Source organism: Orbicella franksi, chromosome 8 (genome assembly GCF_964199315.1).
Source record: "Orbicella franksi chromosome 8, jaOrbFran1.1, whole genome shotgun sequence".
NCBI classification, from domain to species: Eukaryota; Metazoa; Cnidaria; class Anthozoa; order Scleractinia; family Merulinidae; genus Orbicella; species Orbicella franksi.
Window position 1 is genome coordinate 29,931,658 of NC_138152.1, and position 21,911 is coordinate 29,953,568.

General features: G+C 38.7%; 1 protein-coding gene across 1 annotated transcript in view; it reads left to right on the forward strand.

Annotated features, from left to right (window-relative positions):
- Nucleotides 1-1,632: 1,632 nt before the first annotated feature.
- Nucleotides 1,633-21,911, forward strand: part of LOC145494531 (uncharacterized) — a 64,969-nt gene continuing 44,690 nt past the window's right edge. Inside the window, exons 1-16 of the mRNA XM_081474023.1 lie at nucleotides 1,633-1,737; nucleotides 2,002-2,357; nucleotides 7,903-8,067; nucleotides 8,641-8,751; nucleotides 9,282-9,407; nucleotides 9,787-9,883; nucleotides 10,112-10,330; nucleotides 10,458-10,834; nucleotides 11,102-11,269; nucleotides 12,173-12,283; nucleotides 12,477-12,593; nucleotides 13,063-13,153; nucleotides 13,469-13,843; nucleotides 14,058-14,180; nucleotides 15,048-15,170; nucleotides 15,390-15,524. Of these exons, the coding sequence (XP_081330149.1) occupies nucleotides 1,659-1,737; nucleotides 2,002-2,357; nucleotides 7,903-8,067; nucleotides 8,641-8,751; nucleotides 9,282-9,407; nucleotides 9,787-9,883; nucleotides 10,112-10,330; nucleotides 10,458-10,834; nucleotides 11,102-11,269; nucleotides 12,173-12,283; nucleotides 12,477-12,593; nucleotides 13,063-13,153; nucleotides 13,469-13,843; nucleotides 14,058-14,180; nucleotides 15,048-15,170; nucleotides 15,390-15,524 (2,773 nt within the window). The 5' untranslated portion in view covers nucleotides 1,633-1,658. The remainder of the gene's footprint in view (nucleotides 1,738-2,001; nucleotides 2,358-7,902; nucleotides 8,068-8,640; nucleotides 8,752-9,281; nucleotides 9,408-9,786; nucleotides 9,884-10,111; nucleotides 10,331-10,457; nucleotides 10,835-11,101; nucleotides 11,270-12,172; nucleotides 12,284-12,476; nucleotides 12,594-13,062; nucleotides 13,154-13,468; nucleotides 13,844-14,057; nucleotides 14,181-15,047; nucleotides 15,171-15,389; nucleotides 15,525-21,911) is intronic.

The window sequence follows — 21,911 nt, forward strand, 5'->3', positions numbered from 1 at the left end:
GTTAAATAAAATCACCCTCCTGCGGAAAAATTTTACAGAATGACTAAAATGCGTTACCATAAAAACAAAAGGGAAAAAAGCCGATTAAAGAGGCGAGCGCTCATGGCACGCTTCCTTACTGTTACAAAATTTAAAGAACTTCCACGTGCACAAAGAAACAAAAACCACCCGACACTTACAGAATGAATTTAGTTATTCTCGAACTGAGTAACTATACAACAGCCGAGAAACAAGGAAATAGAAAACCGTTCTGTTAAACTCCCCTGGAACACTTCCGCAAAGCCTCTCCAGCCGCAAAAAAACACCTGATTATGTTTGGTTGTCCACGCGAGTACATAGTGCATCACCAAAGTACAATAAGCTAAGATAACAACAACTCAACGCAGTCGAATCTCATTGCATACCATAACCCGTAAGTAGACGTATCGTGATTTTCTCAGATACGTACAAACAGTGAATCTTTAACCTTGTGTAAGCTGACAGCTCTCGTTACAGCTCAATTGTTTAGTGGCTCGACTGAAGGTCACCACTTACGGAAAGTTCGATTCCATATATATCAAGTGAAGTCCACATTTCCAGCAGAGTTGAAACTAGATTTTACACAAGAGGCTTTCAATAAATGAAAAATACAAAATGCGTCAGAGGAAGGTAATGGCAAATTCCGCCATTAGCTTCGATCTAAAGAAACGAGACTCCGTCAAAATGAGAAAAAAAAAAAAAAAAAACATAAAATGAACAAACTGGCAAATGATCAAATTAACCAAAACAATACGTCAACCAATTGAGGCCTATCTCCTAATGTAGTGACCTGGCGTGTCTTCAAACAATAAGTAAGAATAACCGAAGAACTTAAGAAGGTCTAAGAACAGGAAGAGCAACAAGCGAGTCTTAACACAGCAAAATAAATGACGGCTCTGACGAAAATAACTTACGACCCTTTTGAATGATATTATCATCTATACAAGAATATGATGGAAGACAACGCCTTCGAAACTTTCAAATCCCTTGTTACTTTATGAGTTTTCCTCTTTGAAACTGATAACCGTATAAATAAAAAAATCAGACATAATCTCCTCTGTAACTGGGTTGAAATTCAATTGGCATGAAAAAATTCAAAATTGAAATGAACTGAAAATTCGCTACACGGCATAAATTAGAAAAGCGAAAACCGAACATTAATCGATCAAAATTGAAATGTGTAAAGTTCAAACTGGAAAATTTAGTTAACTTAACAAGTTTGGTTTGTTGTGGAGGATACGGGGGCACTGCGGGGATTGGGGAGAGGGGACATGGGGTGGGGTCGGTAGTTTTCATTAACAAAGCAAAAGCGATAATAATCAATTTAGTGTTATTTAAAACAATTCTTGTATTGTAGATTGATGGAAATAAAATACGCTCCTCGGATAGGAGAAGTATCGTCAATTTCTAAGGAATCCGTCATATATTTTTACGCTAGTCATTTTCCTTCTGCCTGTCATCCTCAACCTCGTCACTTATATGCGGCACCCCCAAGATAACTCATTTTTGTGGACGTGCTGTTTAAAATTTGTTAATATCCTATAATTCGACATGTCTTAACAGGTACATTCCAGTCACGCATTGCCCTTGTGATGATTATAATGTACATGAGAGTGAAGTTCCCTTTCAGTCGGAGCAAGATGTCGTCTGAGCACCAATACGCGATGCACTTCTTTCTCATTGTTTTGTTGGTTTGCCTGGGCGCTCCAGCCACTGAAGGTATGGTATCTACTCTCAGTTGCATTCTCTGAATGTAAACCTTAATTCAACTTCTCACGGCAAGCTCAGGCGTTTTTATGTCTTGTTGATCAGAGAAGAAGCGAACTGAAAGATGGGGGAGGGGCGCACAGATCAAGGAAATTGAGAATTAAATCTCTTCCTAAAGCAATCAACATGTCCATTCCTAGGATATCGGCTGCGCATTCAGTTAAATCTCTGTAAGTACGATCATTTTGAAGAAAAAAGTTTTTTTTTCCTTTACAGCACTCGGATTCAAGGCCGGAAAAGAAAACGTAACAACAAGCTCAGCAGGGCTGTTCGGTTGTAAGAAGATTTACTTCCAAACGCTATTTTACGGCGGACAGCAAGTAACGGTTCTCGCCTCAGTTGGCCATACCGTGAAGAGCCAAACCCCTCGGAACGGCGCTGCAGTCTGGGTAGAAGATGTTAAAGCGAGTGAATTTACAATCTGTGTTTTAGAATTTGCTAACGGTTCAAATAAGTCCATTGAGGTAAACTATCTTGCGTTTGAAACGAAATCCCATGGATCTCAAACTGGCACCACATCCTTAAACTCTTGGACAACTGGAACAGAATGTAAGAGGATCGATTTCCAGCAGGTTAGAATTTGTTTTGTTGAGTGGTTTAGAAAGTAAAAAAGATATATAAAAAGTTCATGAAAAAGGGAGCCCCGATTGTGGATGTGGATGTAAGAAAGAAAAAATACAAAATATAAAATATTAACATCGTCAGTTAACCCTAAAAAATGATGATTACAGTATACGAGTTAATCTCATCAGTATGACAAAAGATGACGAAATAGTATGTAGAAATTGTAGATCAAAGAATTAAACCTGGCCATACACTCAGAAATTCCTCAAAAATGCAAAAAGGACAAACAAGGAAATGCCCAAAAGTTGCCAAATATTGGCGGAAACTGCCTAAAACGGTTTGCCAGTCTTTTTTGTGAGCAGAATTTGTCAACAAGTTGCTAATATTTTTGAAAGGAATTAGTTGCCGAAAAGAGCTTTACTTTATGTAACGAGGTTAGTTACAGCATCAAAAGCGCCGGTCTTGGTTACCAAGGCGAGGTATTTAGCGAAAAATTACGACTCCAAAAACGAGAGTTTGCGTGATCGTTCACCGGTGTGAAAAAAAAAAAAACCAAAGTGACCTTTTAATCATGTTGCAAAATCATTACCGCAATCTATGGAGCTAAAAAGAAGCACAAGTCTTTTTCAAAGTGAAAGTGAAGTTTCTCCCTGCTTTTAACTGAAGTACAACTTTTTAGAGAGAAATAAGAAGCCGCTTACGATTCCGAGTACCAGAAAACGACAAAATCATAACGGCTTGGACACGAAAATGGCCGAAGCAAACGAAGGAAATCCGCGAGGCAAAGTTCAGCAGCCGAAGAAGCTCCAGTGCCAATTGTGACATATGTAGAAGACGAAATGGCAGCTTTCAAGGAGAACATTACCTCCACAGCTACAGTACAGCATTCATTTTGAGTATGTAGGCCATGCCATAATGGTCACAATTAATGTTTCTGGTATCATGTTATCCTCCCTCCAGTTAAGAAACTAACATCAAAATATTTTGTATAAGATGGTTCCACTCGGGCGAAATACACTTGCAAAACTTAAACGGCCGTCAAACAGTCGTACTCAAAGCCTACACGACGACTTTCATCCGCTTAAAATCTCCGAGCTGAAAGGTCACGCTAACTCAGATTTAACTGCAAGTTACAGCCTCTGGAAAAAACGACGAAGGATGTCAAAGAAGCTGGCTGGGTTTGCATTTAGTGCTACTTCCGGCTTAACTGGGGCATCGTTTAACAACTCTCCAGTTAATATTTCTATCAACTTGCAATATGGTACAACGGAAGTTCTCGATCGGTAAGCTTTTCTGCTACGACAAATACATTTCGACTTTTTATTCTTGACTCGATGTTCTTTCGAAGAACTTGAACACTGAAAATTTGACCGGTATTGAAAGTTTAATTTGAGTGTAAAATAGTTCTTACTTAAAACTGTTTACCCACCATGACATGTTGTTGAATACCAGTCAGTGCTTTCTCGCTTCACTTCGCGATTTGTGCGATATCGGTTTCTCGCGTGAACTTTAACGTGGAAATCACGAGTCAGGTAATCAATCTTCTATACTGAAAATTGTCAATCATCTGCCCTTTTCAAACGTGACTTGTGCAAACGCTGACCATTAAAATATAGCGTGAGAGCTCAGCAGAAAGTATTGGAAGCAAATAGCGTCAGGGGATAAATGTCTTAATTCGGAATATTTCTCAATAACTGAAGGAACACACTAAACAGCCGCCTCTCTTGATGAGAGGTTGCCTCAAGTAAAACAGTTGTAATTCAAAAGTTGCCAAGCAACATAAGGCTAAGCGTAAACAAAAAACTGTTTCAATGATCGAAGAATATGCTGTTACTATGTTGAAGTTTGTTGAAATTAAGAAGCGCTTATCAATTGAGACTAACTACAAAGGTTATTTTTCCTTATCAAACACAAATGATCCTAATGCGAAAGATCAAAACCGATTAACAATAAGCTGATTAGTGGTTTTTGGACTTAAGCGTATTTTTCTCCTTTTGAATAATTAAAATATCCTCGGCTGGCTCTCATTGTGAAAACATTTACATTTTCTGCGCCGTGTAACGGGTTGCGTGACTCACTTTTATATATTAATTTGTTATTTGAGGCATTTTGAATTTTTACCATCCCAAACGTTCGGTCAGTTTTTGAAAAGAGCTGTTGCAATCTCAAAATGTCTGTAAGTTGAAGAACATTTGAAGGCTCAAGCAAGCATTTACGTCATTTGCATATTCTGTGGTGTCACATACTTACAGCATCACGTTACCTATTGCGTTACTTTTTTGCCTTGTTTATCCATGTGATCTTTCCTCGCGTTTTTATTGGGCAGCGCACTCAGCTTACATTCTGGTCTCTATTAGCGTCACGGGGTAGTTGGAATTTTCAATCGCTAGGGTAGTAAGAGCTTTTTTTTCACCAAAAAATGAATCTAAATTTATCGGTTACACTGGATTCGGGGGACAAGATTCGCTCAGCGATAAGCGAGTTGCCTGGCAGCCGTAAAAAAGGCAGAAAGAGAAAGGAAAATGGCCGAAATCGAGGCCCAGTCGGCCCTCCTGTTAGAGCGAGAAGAGAAAAACAAGAGAGAGGAAGAAATGGCCTTCGCCCGACAGAAACGTGAGGAAGAGGCGCGGATCGCGTGTTTACGCTTGGAGCAAAAGGCAGCCGTGGCACTGGCCAAAGCGAACGCGATGGATGAGGAACTCGCTCCCACTTTTGCCAACGAATTCCAGAAACCAGATTTGCCACTCATGGATCCATCCCAGCGTGTGCGAGATTTCATCGAGGCACATATAGATGAAGAAAGCACTCGAGGGACTCATCCCAACATAAATTTCAAGGAGGAGCAAACCACTGCTGAGAAGTTAAATCCTTGAGCAGCACAGCATATTAATTCAGCTTTCAAATAGGAACTCCCCACCCCTAAGAAGTTAGATCCTAAAGCTACAGAGTTTACTCCATTGCAAATTGAAAGCACTGTCTCACCTATGCCTATCAAACACCTGGAATCTTTTATTCAGTTTATGGCTAGACGAGACAACCGCCCAGAAAACTACCGCGCTTGGAAAGCGTCATTTGAAAACATGGTGAGAGATGTGAACATCACTGCAAGTGAAACGTTAACCCTGTTAACCGAGAATACCACCGGCCAGAGAGTCAAGGAGATTTGTTCAACCCCTGCGCAATGCCTATGTAGAGAATCCTGCCGAGGGTTTAAAAGAGGCTTGGAAGAAATTAAGTGAGCGCTTCGGTTCGAATGCAGTCGTAGCTCAAATGCACCTTAACAAACTGACAATGTTCCCCAAGATCGAACCCAAGGATAATAAAGGCCCACAGGAACTAGGAAATTTGCTGTGCGAACTGGAATTTGCAAAGAATGATGGAGGACTCAGTGGTCTAATAGTACTTGACGAAGCGGCTTTCCTAAAACCGTTACTTGTTAAACTTCCTGATGACCTTCCTGGAAGATGACAACGTCACGCTTACCGATATAAAGTTAAGAAAGCCGCAGACTATCCTTCATTAAGTCAATTCGCTAAGTTCATCCAAGAGATATCAAGCAGACGAAACGACCCTTACTTGGCAATAGAGAACCCTGATAAGAAAAATCTTCATTCCCCAAGAATTCCCTTCAAGCCACCTTAACCTCCAAACTCAGGTGAGGGCTTCACAGTGCAAAAGACGAAACTCTCAGAAAACACTCTCAGCGACCTTTTAATCATGTTGCAAAATCATTGCTGCAATCTACGGAGCGAAAAATAGAGCAAAAGTCTTTTTCAAATAAGAGGCCGCTTACGATTCCGAGTACCAGAAAATGACAAAATCATAACGGCTTGGACAAGAAAATGGCCGAAACAAATAAAGGAAAGCCGCAAGGCAAAGTTCAGCGGCCGAAGAAGCTCCAGTGCCAATTGCGACGTATATAGAAGACGAAATGGCAGCTTGCAAGGCGAACATTACCTCACCAACTACAAAGAAAAGCAGAGCTACAGTACATCATTCATTTTGAGTATGTAGGCTATTTCATAAGGGTCACAATGTTCTAGTTAAGAAACCATTATCAAATATCTTGCATAAGATGGTTCCTCTCAGCTGTTATAAACTTGCAAAGCAGACAAAGGGCATCGCCTCAACCGCGTCGTTGGATGATAAATTCACAAACTCTAGCGACCGCAAAACTGCAGTGAGTCATATTTAAAGCTTACGCGACGGCTTTCATCCGCTTAAAATCTCGGAGCTGACTGGTCAAGCTAACACAGATTCAATTTTACGTTACAACCCCTTAAAAAACGACGAAGGATGTCAAACAAGCAGGCTGGGTTTGCATTTAGTGCTACTGCGTACATTTGAAGCGGCTCCGGCTCCACGCAAGGTTTACGAGAAATTGCGATGTCAACAGCGGGCCTGCTTCGCCATCAGCAGTCAACGCAACAATCACTTGTGATTTACAGCGAGAGCTCTCGGTTGACTGTTTACCGTGGGGCATCGTTTAACAACTCCCAAGTAAATATATCTATCAATTTGCAATATGGCACAACGGTAGGCTTTTCTGCTGCGAGAAATACATCTTGGCTAGTACTCATTATTCTTTCGAAGAACTTGAGCACTGAAAATTTAGCTGGTATTGAAATTTTAATTTGAGTGTAAAAATATTTCTTACTTAAAACTCTTTGCTCGACGTTGTTAAATATCAGCCAGTGCTTTCTCGCTACGCTTTCTCGAGCTCGTTTCACTTCGCGATTTGTGCGATATCGGTTTCTCGCGTGAAATTTAACATGGAAATCACGAGTCGGGCAATCAATCTTCCTTACTGAAAATTGTCAATCATCTATCAATTTCAAACATGACTTGTGCAAATGCTAACCATCAAAATATAGCGTAAAAATACAGCAGAAAGCATTCGAAACAAAGATTTTTTAGGGGATAAATATCTGAGTACGGAATATTTCTCAATAACTGAAGAAAAACACCAAAAAGCCACCTCCCTTGAAAACAAGTTGCCTTAAGTAGAACAATTGCCTTGTAATTCAAATAAAGAGTCCGAAAAACATAAGACTAAGCCTAAACAGAAAACTTTTCATGTCAATGCAATCGAAAAACATGAGTAAAATGTCACTATTTTGAAAATTGTTGAAATTAAACAGCGTTTTTAATTTATCAATTGAGACTAACTAAAAATATTGTTTTTCCTCATCAAACGCAAATATTCCTAATGCAAAAGATCAAAACCGATTAACAATAAGCTGATTAGTATTTTTCGGATTTAAGCGTATTGTTCCCTTTTAATTAAAATATCCTCGGCGGACTCTGATTGTGAAAATATTTACACTTTCTGCGGCGTGTAACGTGTTGCGTGACTCACTGTTAAATATTAATTTGTTATTTGAGGCATTTTGTATTTTTAAAATGCCACAACATTTGATGGCTCAAACAAGCATTCACGCATTCTCTCATTATTGGTCATTTACATATTCGCTGATCTGTTCATGCGGTCATTCACCCAGGCATGCACTCGATTAATTTACTAATCTAACTTCTCTCGTTATTTCATTTCAGCGGTTTTCTACTCCTCCAACCATATTTGTAACTGCTAGCCACCAAGTTCCCAAGAGACCTCAGGATGCCATGGCCGTGTGGGTGGAGGAGTTGCGCGTGGACAATTTCAAAATTTGTCTCAGAGAAGTAAAGATTTTCGATGGACCCCATAAAGGCATAAAGATAGTGAGTAAATTTAAATTTCGTTTTCTGTCAGTCGTCAGTCTAATGAACCATGCTCTGCCAAAGATATACACTTCATTAAAGTTGAATGAAAATCATGATGACCCCTGACTAAAGAGCAGCATTCTAAAATTTTTACATGCGTTACGATGTTACCAAATATATCAGAGGTCAACTTTCCCTGTGACGTGCCTGATCATCTTCCATTTTCAAGCTGTTCCAGATGAGTCTTTTTTGTACCAGTATGAAACATCAATCGTTGGCTTTCAAAAGAAAACAATACAAAGAAAATATGTGTTTGTTAGCTCTTAAATAAACCTCAAGCTACTTGTGGAAACCATGTGGTAGAAAGCGTTGACTGGAAGCAGTTGAATGCAAACACAAGGAGAGTTGTTTCTTTTATAGATTTTTTTCCTGAAAAAAGGCTAATTATCAACATCTTACCGGGTTTGCGTATCTTGCCGATAATTTCATGTACTCTTTTACGTTGGTTAAAACAGTCCTTAATTGTGCATGTTTTTATCTCTTTCATAATTGCCAGGTTTTATCTACAATTTCTTTCTTTTTTTTCTGCAGAATTGGTTGGCGTTTACAAATCTGAGTGTTGACAATTTTACCATAACCGACAGTCTCGTGTTTACCAATACAAACTCACCATCTGATCAGGATAACTACGCTTTCTGTCAAGTAAGAATAATTATTGGCAGCCCGGCGCATTATTGTTTCTTATCTAAATCCTCTTTATAATAGGGCATCAAAAGGGCAACAACAGCAACGCTTTCATATCAATGGAGGAAGTTAAAATTGACTGTTAACATGGAACTATTTGAACTCTGGACCCTCAAAATCTGTCATAGACCCAATTTTATCTTCGGTGATCAATTGATCAAACATACTTTTCCTCTTGTTCAAACAGATGACCTGTACCTGTTTAAAACTTCTATTTTGACTCGTTCTTGTTAATCTGCACCTCTTTGGTTCTAGGGCTAGGGGCATTGTTTGTGGTGTATACCTATTGTTTCGTTTGGTCAATCATGAAGACCCTTGTAAACGGTGCAGGTCGGCCCTGTTCAAATCAAAGACGCTGTGACTTGGAATCTAAACATTGGAATCAGCGCATTATAAATACCAATACGGATTATTTATCAGCTTAACCTCTAAAAGAGTCTTGCGGAAATACAGTCCATATTAAATTATTCTTTTCTTTTACATTGCAGATAGTGAACTTCACAAAACCATTTTATGCTCGTCCTGTTGTATTAGTGACGCTAAAACGCACTGACAACAACAACAATGCTAATCTTTCTGGGTCACGTTGTAACGCTGTCACCGCTTGGGTTGAGGTAAGGAATAACTCTTGTGATCTTTTTGTAAGTTTAGCAAACACTCATAAGGTAATGGCACAAATATTCCAAGTTCCTTGGGACCCGTGAACATTATATGACATTGCGTAACAACATAAATATAACAGTTTATACGGGAATGTAACATTCGCATATAACAGCTCGAGGTATGGAAGCAAAATTCGATAAAAATAATTACTTGAATTCTTCTGTTTGTGACTTGTGTTTCTATGCTGTTTCGGAGCCGTTTCAAAGCGATTTCAGCAAGTTTTTGTTTCGCTGTAACTTTCGTTTATATCCGTTTTTTTTTCAAATACTATTCCGGCGGACGTTAACAACATGAACCAGGCCGGGTTTAATTCTTTTTTGTGTTATTCAGCATACATCTACAACTGATGCACAAGTGTGTGTAAAGAATTACAACAGCGACGCCAACAATAAAGATGTTATCACTGTCGACTACATGGTCACTGGAGGTAGGCAAAAAGATTCCGTCTGGAGATTGAAAAATCACTCGGTATATTAAGATTCTCTTTCCCGTATCCCCTTTACCCCTCAGCGGTGTTGTTCATTGCAATAATATTTGTAAAACCTTGCAAACCCACACTGGGAAGACGGAAGTATGGATAACTATCAAGCAAGCGTGTACTAGAAGATCAAATCGTTTCTTCACAATTGTTCTGATCGTTTCTATCTCTTGTCAGACTTGGATCCTTGCATCGACGTGACATGTCATTATCACTGCCTCTGTAAAGCGTTTGGACCAAATGATGCTCGCTGCATTGCTGTTGACAGTTGTCCATCCTACCAAGAACCAGTCTGCTCATCCAATGGCACAACATACGACAATGAGTGTTTGTTTCGACAGGAAATGTGCATTCAGCGACTCAACTTCTCTGTGCAACACCCTGGTAGTTGTGAAGGTTAGAAATTGTTTTACTCCGAAATTTCTGACGACGTCGAAGAAGATGATGATCATTATGATGAAAAAACGTGGGAAGTTTGAATCGTTTGTACTGATTTGTGTTTTGTACTGTAATTTTCTTAAAGGATTTCCTTTCCAGCGGGGTCGCCGTCACATGCCACACATTCCTTCACTGGGATATTCTCATTGTGAAGTAATTCGCCTCAAGCCTTATGTGTTTTATCCTGACAAACCACTTGAAGTTCAGATCACTGTCAATCATATTGACACCAGTGACAGGTCGTACGTACATGATGCCGCTGTGTCGTGGGTTGAGAATGTCAGTTATGATCGATTCACTGCGTGTGTGATGGCGGCAGGCTACAATGAGCGAAAATCAAAAGCCAACGTGACAGTTGATTGGATGACGTACCAAGGGGCTCCAGCGGGTGGTGTTGCCGGGGAAGAACGGATATCACAATGGTGGACTGGAACGACTTGTAAATCTGTCAATTTTCCATCGGTAGGTACTTTTTCGTTTCATTTTACAACTCAAGTTCACGAAGAATAATTTTGAATAGCTTACAGTTATCGGATTTAGTTCAATATAATATGACTTCCTTTGGACTAATGGTACTAAAGTGTCACCTAACACTCAACCAGTAGAGCACTAACCCGCACTAAGTTTCCAAATCCTCGTTACTGTTAAACAGCACTAGGGCAACAGCAGCAACAACATCAGTAAGCTGAACGTCAACGGTAACGGCTTGCTTTTTTGTTTTCTATGTAGGGAAAGTTTTCAGTGATACCTTCAGTGTTTGTTACCGCAGCGCACTATCGTGCAGGACTCAAGCGTGACGCTGCCAGTGTGTGGATTGAAGACGTCACGCAATCCTCGTTTAAAGTTTGTTTGAGAGAGCTTCAGAACTACGCAGGATCTCACGACGATGTTTACACTGTAAGTTTCCATACCATTTTTTATGTACCAACCATAAGGTATTGAGAGATCTTTATCACTTACTTTAGCCTCTTAACACTGGTCTTTTGCATTGGCAGCTAAGTCTCTAACATACTTTACCATCGAGACATATCAATAAGAAATAGAATCTTGATTTAGACGTTTGCTTATGGTTATTTCACTTAATTTTTCGAAAAAAATACTATTTCCATCTCAATTTTCTAATAATAACGTGTATTTTCGTTTGTCTCACGATGTAGTCACTTAAGATGTAGATCGCGACGTTTCGACTGCTTACTGCTAGTCTTCTTCAGGCGATCAGGTCGACTGATTGCACGGTATCATTTATATGACAAAGGTCGGCTGTGATTGGTGCATTTCGATCCTCCTATTGTCCCATTGTTCCGACAAGTAGCTGTTCCCTCCGTGGTCCGCTGTTGTACCGTTCTGTAACCAGGATAAGACATATTGGAATAAGAACGTTCTCTGGTTAAAAATATATTAAAAACATAAGCATTCGGCTATCAGTCTATAGCCTTTAACGAATGAAAAATGTGGCGCGCAAGCGAAAATATATACGAATGGGGTGCGAAAAATTGAGAATAAAAACAAAAGTGAAAAAAGCAAGAAGATAAAAATGTAAATGAGGTCTGATTACAATAAAATAGAGTATTGCCTAGGCAACGGTTTTGAAATGTTATCCGCGTCGACGGTTTTTGCTGTGTGCCAAGATTCTAGTGTTTTTCGAACGCGGTAATTGCCTTTGTCAAAGACACAAGCATTGTCGAAATCAATGGAGTGATTGTTTTGCCACGCATGGTTGGCAACATTAGAGCCATTTGAATAGTTCTTCAAGTTTCGTTGATGTTCCTTTTTTCGGGTTTATTCATTTTTCTCTTTTAGAAATGGTTGGCGTTCTCTTCTCTCCACAAGCCTCTTTTTACAGAACATAGTTCAGTCTATTTTGCTAACGCCCAACATCCACCTGCAGATTACAACAATGCGTATTGCAAGGTTGGTATCTTTTTCGTCTTACTAGAGAGCTTGTCTAGAATTACTTTTTCAAACATTTCAAGAGTTAGTGTATAGACCCAACAGAACAGCGTCAATTTAAACAATACTCACTCAGTAGGTTATTATAAAATTCAGTCTGCTAGTGGTCAAAGTTGAATAACATCCCGCTTACTTAATGAGAGTTTTTCTTTAGGATATCCGCTTTACTGAAAAGTACAACAGCACCCCGAATGTGTTCGTTTCCGCGAACCATTCGTCTAGCGGTGGAAATCGACAACCAGTGCACAATGGAATAACTACTTGGGTGGAGGTAATTCTTTTTTTTTATTTCTCTAGGCATTTCCATAGCAACAGCATTTTTGACACGCCAGTCAAACCAAATCTCGTCTATTTGAAAGAGTTCTTGGTGTCTTCCAATTTTCTCAGGGGGAACATCCATGCTGAATTTGTAACGTGCCCTTTTACATCCGTTGTTTTCCATCAAATTGAATGCGGGGAAAATCGTAAAATACAAGATGGCGTCTCCAAGACGGCTGAAGTCAAAATCGACAAAAACATTTCCTGTTGTACAGAAAGTTGAGGGATACCTACTAGATGCAAATGATATGATAGTGATATGTCTTACTTAAACGAAAACCCAAGGGAGCTATGAGTTTGGTTTTTCTTCCGAAGATTAAATGATATTTCAGAATATCATTGTGAGCGTTCTGAAAATTGTCTTTTCGACTTCAGTTTAGAAGACCACGGATAATTTTTGTTCTTTTTTTTTTTTTTTACAGTACATCAATACGACCGGTGTGCGAGTTTGTTTAAAAGAGTTGTACGACACAAAGTATGATCCACTGTCTATCTCATACACTGTCCTTTCAGGTACGGACAAAATAAAGCATCGTTAATTTTACTAACGTCTAGATCAGTAGTTTAGCTCATTTAGTATTCACATATTAGTAACTTCTGTCACTTACGCTGTTAAAAATAAGATTTTATCAGGCCATTTCTTGAATTTGATTGTTAGAAGTTTATTTCATAACAAATGACGTCCAATGTTTCAGTCAGGAGTAAAAATACCAAAACATGTGAAGCCTTTGCATAAACATTACAAACAACTATTTCCTTTAAAAACACTCAAGACATTCTGAATGATTTCTCTTACTTTTATGAATCTATTTTTGTTTACATCTACAGACATCTGCCAGCCAGGATGGACTTACTTTGGCGGTTATTGCTACTTTTCAAGTCCCGCATGCGCCACATGGTTGACTGCTGAGTCAAACTGTTCTGAGATGAACTCTGATCTGGTTACAGTACACAACCAGGAGGAAAACGTATTTATTCAGCACCGTCATGCTGGCGATAGATCATGGATAGGGCTGAATGACCGTAGTGTTGAAGGTTCTTTTGTGTGGACAAACAAAGAAATTAGCAGTTTTAGGTTCTGGGCTCCAAAGCAACCAAACGACTGGAACAACGAAGACTGTGTGCACACTCTTGGCGTGAGGCATGGATACACTTGGAATGACGTGCCGTGCGATAACTGCTTCAACTTTACTTGCTTTACAGGTGATAAATCTCTTGCTTAATGCGGTTAAAATACATTGTAATCTACTAATAAAAAATAGTTAACTTCCCAGAATTTAGTCAGGATAATCTTTCGCGCTAAAAAAGGTTCCATGGTTCATTTTCAAAATAACTTGTTACAAACCAGTACTGTAAACATTATTTATGCATTTGATGACTATTTCATATTTTTCTTTTCTAAATTTAATTTTTGCAGATCTAGAGGAATGCTCCACCAATACTCATAACTGTGACGTGAATGCAGATTGTGTGAATACCGTAGGCTCATATTCCTGTAAGTGTAGAGCTGGATATACCGGAGATGGACAAACTTGCAACGGTAAGAAACCAACCAATAGCAACAAAAAAGTCAGAGATGAATACATTTGATGCTGATGCTGAGTGTGATAACAATGTCACTAAAATTCAAACTACTAGACTATTGATCTTCCTTAGATTTTACTTTAATGATGTATAAGAGCAGCTGAAAACTAATATTCATACAAATTTCGCTCCGAATGGGTTCTTGGTTTTGTGATACACTACGCTTGAATTTCCAAGTTTTTGCGTGAAGCGGCATTTACATGACGGCCTAGAGAGCTGTCATGATGGTTAAAAAAGTGACTTATTTCGGGGAATTTGGCTATCTGAACAGTTCATGTCTTAGAAAAAGTATTATTTTAATTTTGTAGCGTTCCTCGAGGGATATATTCACGCTTTTGTAGCCAAACTCAGTGACAGATGTTTCTGTTGGTTTTCGGCTGCCATGTTGGTGCCCATACGGATGGGCACCAGCATGGCGTCTCTATACATATCTCTATAAATCTGGGTAAAATATTTCTCTGCATTTTGCATAAGAAAAATTGCGGTGACCAGAATCTTGGCGAGAGCCTTTGCATATTTACCTTCTTTCATTTTCCAGATTCTGGACTTTATCTACTGAACGGTTTTGATTTCAGTTTATTTAATTTTGATCTATTTTGAATGGCGTGACACTGAAAACCAGCAATATAAAATTATCCAAAAGCAGAGAATGAGTTAGAGGTTGTGGAAAGTAAAAGAAATCTATTTTTCAGGAAAAGATACTGTCTCTGCTTACCGTAACTGTTCGACGGACTGTCCTCAAGCTGTTTGTTTCTTTGGTGAAATGGTGAGACTAACGATAACTCAACGTTTATCCGTATTTACTCCTTTAATCTTGTTTCAGACATAGACGAGTGCTCTTCAAACTCCCATAGCTGTGATGTGAATGCTGTTTGTAACAATACTCGTGGATCTTACACTTGCGCATGTAAACTTGGATATTCGGGCGATGGCAAAAATTGCACTGGTAAGTTGTTTTCACTTAACAAGAACTACAAAGTTATCAGTTGAAAACAAGAACAACAACAATACTGCGAAATGAGTTCAGAAGTATTATCATAAAGTAGTACTTATATCAATACGAACAAAAGCACCTTACTCAAGAACATATAGAGCACTTTTTGTGAACATGTTCAACGTAATTTATGCTTGTTTACTAACTTTGCCGTGTTCCTTATTCCCCCAGTGATCGATGAGTGCGTCAGCGGTGTACACGACTGCCACCGTTTAGCTACATGTACAAACACTGTAGGATCCTACACATGTACGTGTAACCATCCCTACGTAGGAGATGGGAAAACATGCACTCGCTTCGCGGCAGGTTAGTATTTTACATTAATTGTATTTAAATTCAGGTTTCAGCGGTTGGAATTAAGCTCAAATTGTCCACCAAACATGATGTCTAAAAAGCAATCAAAAACCTGAGATTTCGTCAAACCTAACAAACTACTTTCTTTTGTAAAACTGCTTTCAAGAAAAACAATTCGCCAAACTAATTCACGAATGGAGCATCTCAGCGGTCGATATTTTAAAATTCGAACCGCTCAGGGAACCAATCAGAATTCTCCTTTCTATCTTGGATTAGTTTGCCATATTGCAAGGACTGTTATTGTTGAAAATAAAAAAAAGGACACGACTCAGTAATGTTGTTTGCTATCTCCTCGCTACTACGGACACGCTTTGACATTAACATTAACCACACTTAGAAAGGACAGGAGTGGGGTGTGGAGCTAAGACCGCCTACGTGGACTTTAACCATTAAAGGCTTTTTTTCAAAATTTAAATATTTACGAAAGCTGTCAAATTTCGTGACTTTATCCGCCGCTGGTTTTTCCATTGAGAATTCTGACGTCGGCGCGAAGCATTGGTAATGATATTACGTTTTCCTGATAAATATCATACGAATATTTTCCTGTTCAGGATTTTAAATCATCTATTAAGAGTACTGATCACTGCGACCCAAAATTTAAAACGAGATATTCCAGGAAAAAAAAAAATGAAGTTGCACGGTGGAATATAACCACCACATATAAAATATCTTTCCGAAAAAACAGTGCATCCAGTTTAGTTAGCGTCACATTTAGGGTGCAAGCAATGATGGTCATCTTATAACTGGTGAAGATGGCAGTGTTATTTATTCTTAGCAAAACCAACTTTCAACATAGTCCACCAAAACAAGTGCTAAGTACAAAGTTGATCCAAAGAACGTTCTTATACGTTATTTTTGCAGCGGGTCTTAAATATTCCAGGATTGTGGGAAACAGCCAGACTTTTTTGACATGGCTGGATAAATGGTTGAAGCCTGTGACTCGCCAATCCTCTTTTTGGAATCGCTGTTACCAGGCAACTGTAAATGGCTGGTCTTCCTATACCTTCCATTCAAACTGTGACGGCAAAGGTCCAACTGTCACAATCATCCGTGTTGGAAAATATATTTTTGGAGGATACACAAGTCTCTCGTGGGGTAAGTGACATGATCAATTTCATCTTATCACAGGCCACCCAAGCTCAACCTGTGAGTCAGCCATGATCATATTTCGCAATAGCGGTCACGGAGAAATATGGGAAAAGAGTTTAAAAAGAATTTAAAAAAAGGAATATTTACAATATGGTTTGGGATAGTTAAGTGCTAGAAAATTCTTAACGAAATGCCTTATATTACTTCCATGGTGTATTAAAATATTACTTGCTGTGTTTACGCGCCTCTTTTCTGATTCGTGACGGTTTTAGGGAGATATCGGAAGGTAAGAACTTTATAGAAGCGGTAAAACGGCTTCGAATCATTAAGCAAGGAAACAAAAAAGGTTAATACCAAAGAAAGGCAAATAAGTCAATGATACTAAGAATTTTCTGGATAACCCATCGAGCTTAACAGGCCGATAGAAACACTTGCATTTTTACATGGCATGGCGTGCTTGGCTAACTGACAGGGCGTGGAAATCATGTTCAGTCTGAAGAGGGGCAGCTGTTTCCAATCTCGCACCGGGCTTGCTTACCCTAGAATTGAAATTATTAAAAACTCAGGAGACCTTTAACATACAGAAACCAGAGAACTTAAGATTAACACTACAAGAAATAATGCTGAGCTACGAATAATAGTAAAATTTTGTGAACAAACCACATTAACGTTGTAATTCTACATTAAGAAACTGTCTTAAGTGTCAGTAATTAATGAATAAATGAATGAATGAATGAATGAATGAATGAATGAATGCTTTATTTAACGTGGATATACGCATAGCTTGAGAGCTAGTTTCTTCTTCTTCTTCCTGGGCGACTCACCTCCTTCAATTCTGAAGATTCTAGTGAGCGTATAAATAAAAAACTACAAATTAAAATAAGGCTAAAATGTTATGATAAAAACTAAATAATAATAATAGCAATAATGATGATAATAATAATAATAATAATAATAATAATAATAATAATAATAAAGTCAAAGTCAACGTCGTTTGGTTTGGCCTTGGTCAGGCGGCAGGCTTTTCTTGAAGGCCGTCAAGTTTGGTGCATTCACTGTTTCATTGGTCAGGCTGTTCCACTCTCGTATCGTCCTCGGAAAAAACGAGTACATGTGGCAGTCCGTCTTTGAGCGGGGAATTTTGTACGCATCTGAATTTACGTGCCGTGATCTCCTTTGAAGTGGAGTCATGAACTCTTGCGCGTCCATGGCTATCAAGCCTTTATGAATTTTATACATCATGCAGAGTCTAATAGTATTCCACCTAATAACTAATGAGAACCTAACAACTAGGCAACGCTAATATCACAATTCATCTGATAAAAATCACAAATTAATAATGTATAGTAAACATACATCGTAAACATCAATGTATAGTAAACATCCTCAACGTTGTTTTCATCGTTTATTCAAATTAGGCTCCAGTTCTTCATTTCACTACGATTCAGCAGCCTTTCTCTTCTCGTTGGTTAACAAGCCTGGTTGGCAGCCGCTAAAGCTAGATCAAACAGGAAAGTATAGTTCCTACAGATATTCCATCTACAGCTGCTCTTCCTGTGGACCAATATTTGGAAACGGGTACGATATTTACATTGCCAACAACGCTGCATCAAACACCAATTCATACTCAGACCTTGGATGGACCTACAGCCCGCCACTTGGCAACAGCCTGTACACCGCCTTCTCACGATCATTCCTGGCGGGTAGTTACAAATTCCGACCTGACGAAGTCGAAGTCTTTTATGAAACTACCTGAAGAAATCGCGGAGCTTGCAGTATTAGTTTTACACACCCTGTACAGAACAACTAAACCTTTGCAATTATTCAAGTATATATACAAACTGTTGGTAAATTATAGAAGCGCAATATAATCAGAAAATTTCAATATCGCCGATGATATGTCAATCAATAGGTTAGTACAAAATCGAGTAGTCACGTATCCTTAGTCGAAGATAAACAGTTTACTTTGAGCGGCTTACTTGTTTGGTAATTGCCATTAAAGGATGGTTTCATGGCTCCGTATTATAACAAGCTATAATGTTAGCCGAGCTACTGACTTCTGCCAGAACTGAATTTCCTGTCAGACTTCAGTTCCCTTCAGTCACAGTAACACGGTGATAGCAGTAATGTTTCTCATTAGAATTTCTTACTCTCTGTTTTAATTAATACCTATATTGTTTATCCACCAATCTAATAAAAGTAGATAACGTGTGTGTGTGTCCAGAGTAAGACCTTAGCCGCCGAATGAAAAAATTTAACGTTTAACTGACTAAACTGAATTCGAAGTTTTGCTTGATAAATCCGCTGACATCTTGATAAAATTTGGGCATCAGTCTTTCTGGTTTCACAAATTATAGTCCGTAGTTACTGAACTACATGTGGCTCAGTAAAAAAAAATGAACAAGGTAGTGGTTTATAGTCACGCTATAACTTGTACACGCGCTGAACCGTGAAATTATCCCTTAAGAAGGAAAATCTTGATGCTGAGTTTCAATTGATTGAATTCCACGAACATCATACCAGGATAAGTTGCAAGTTACAGGTCTCCAGCTGGTTTTGATTTCTTATCTTATTCAAGTAAAGGGGATTTAGAAAAAGGATATTGAGAAAGTATGATGGAGTAAGCATTTTTTTTGTTTTTGTTTTTTTTTCTTTGTAGTAATTGTGAGTTGTCTTTTGAGACTGCTAACGTAGAAAATAAATACGTATCAGGCACACCGTTATAAAAGCTTGTAACAATAAAATAGAGCAGGCTGAAAATAACGCGTTGTTTTGTGTTTGTGTTCGTTCTTATCTAGGCGAAAAGAAATCTTTTTTATCACTGTTATTGAGAATTGTCAAAGTCTAATTGCCTCTACTAAACCCGCCTTTAGGGAAATCATGGTAGTCGTATCTAATTGCCTCTGTGAAACCCGCCTTTAGGGAAATCGTAGTAGTTGTATTTAAAGTTTGCAATGAAGTCTTGAACTTGTTTCGGTACAACATATGGAAACAACTCTTCAGACGGTGATCAGAGTGATCACTGTACCAACAATCGCTGAGATAGACCTCAATTCTATCTCAGCGATCGTAGCGCGACGGTTGACCATGTAATTTATCACCAAGTGTCCTTAACTTTTATAGCAAGTAAAAGTTTAAAACTTTCTTTTATTTTAACTTTTGCATCAAAACTTGCTTACGACTTAACAACGATTTCAAATTGACTCGTTTTGCTCTCGACGTCGTGCGTCAGAAATTTAAAGCCGTTAAGAAATGAAAGTAATGTTAACAACTACCACAAAAGGCTTTTCTTGGAGTCATGACACTCAACTTTGGACACTGTCGCCTTCCACGGGAGGAAACCGCTCGTACGAGCTTAGTTGCCGTCGATTAAAAAAAAAAACAACAACAACAACAACAATAAAACGATCGACAGCAAGCGGGGTTATAGCACGAGCAATGACGAACAGAAGACAACGAAAATTCAGTAAAGAAAAGCAACCGGATCTTATTACAAAAGATCTTGGAGAAATACAAGAAGATCTTTAAGATCTTACAACCGCGCTTTTAAAAGTTAACTGTTTTGGTAGCATGAGTGACCCGAAGAAAAAAAAACGAAAAAAAAATATCGGTTTTGAACCTATTTCCAGCAAATTTGGCACACTGGAAGCTGAGAAAATTACTCTATTTCCGGTCATCATTTTTCAGCTCTTTTCGTCATATCCCCCCCTCGGGAGGGTTTTGTAAAGTTAGCGAATTAGTTGCAAGCCACCGTAATGGTGATTGCTGTCGGCGAAATGTTTATTTGCTAAAAAATTGCGGCCAAATCTTTCGGAGATGGAAGTCAGGACACTTGTAAGGATACAGAAAGTAACTTGGGACCAGTTGCTGACTTGTAAGGCTGAAATTATCCAGAAGTAAGGTTTTTTTAACGTGAACGTAACGAAGACCACGCGGTGAATAAATTATCGGCTCTTCTCACTGTCTCGTTCTGTTTTTTGTTTCGTTCTCTTTTGGAGTCCGCCGAGGTCATTTTTTAGTCTAAATAACTTGAGAAAAGTTCGAAAAAGATGTTCCTCTTGAATTTTCAGCTTTCAGGCAATAATCCTGGATTTTTTTGACCGAAACGTAGGTTCACTGGTTATGTTAATGTGTTTCGGTGGCTATGGGCGACCGTCGCTTCCTTTGTCGACTCACGCAATGAAGCTAGGTTACAAAAAAAATCTAATCATATTTAGTTCTGGTTTTGTTCGATTTCGTTGAAATTTTAATATGATGAAGCTGGATTGTTAACGAATAGATTTTAATCTGCCGATATGAGGTAGCTATTAACGCTAAAGTGATATATCGCTTCGATGTCAGGGTTTTGAAGAGATTTTTTTGCAACGTGTAGGTTCGGCGTGATTTTGTAATCTGAGATTTCTGTTGACCCTGAAGAAACAAGGTTTGGCGAGTAAACATTACCGATTGCGTAATTCAAAGCTGGCCGAGTGGAGATCTGCGTCTGGTCTCCGACAAAAAAAATAAAAAAATAAATAAACCAAGGGTAGAACATGAACCGCGCTCGGCCCATGGCCGCGCGGTTAATAAATAGCCTGCATGAACAGTTCGCCCGGGCAGGATGTCATGAGAAGAACTGCCTTAGCTTACCGGGAAATGCTCGAAGATTCTCTTTGCCCATTTAATAACAATTCAAAATTCAATTGAGACATAATAACCAAAAGCCTTCTGGTTCGGTCCATGCTTTGTCATATCGCTGAACACGCGTTACAGCGAGCAAATGATTTCTCTAGTAAGTCGATCCCTTGTCACCTTGTTATCGAGGTTTCAATCAAGTTAAAAATTACATGTGTTCGTAAGCTGAACAACTCCTTAAACTATGCAGTCCGACGTCATAAAGTGCTTTCTTTTCTTTCACTGAGCTTCGAAAATATGTGTTCTATTTCTGGCTTTTAAAATAAGTAATGCCTTCCAAAATGTATCTCTACCACTTCACAGGAGACTGTTGTCTGCAACTGCGACTACTATTTTTATATTTTCTCAGAAAACTGTCCATAAATGGGCATTCTTAGGTCAAAGACTGTTCTGTCACAGCGTGTCTATTATCCTTTGGGCTGCAATAATACTAAGAGGATTTCGGATCAATTTTGGAACGTTTCAATATCTTTTCAGGGTGTCAATCTCAAAGTGATTTTACTTAACCCGTAAAACAGTTGCTACAAAATTAGATCATACTATTAGATTATAATTTCCTAGTTTTCTTGCGTTAAT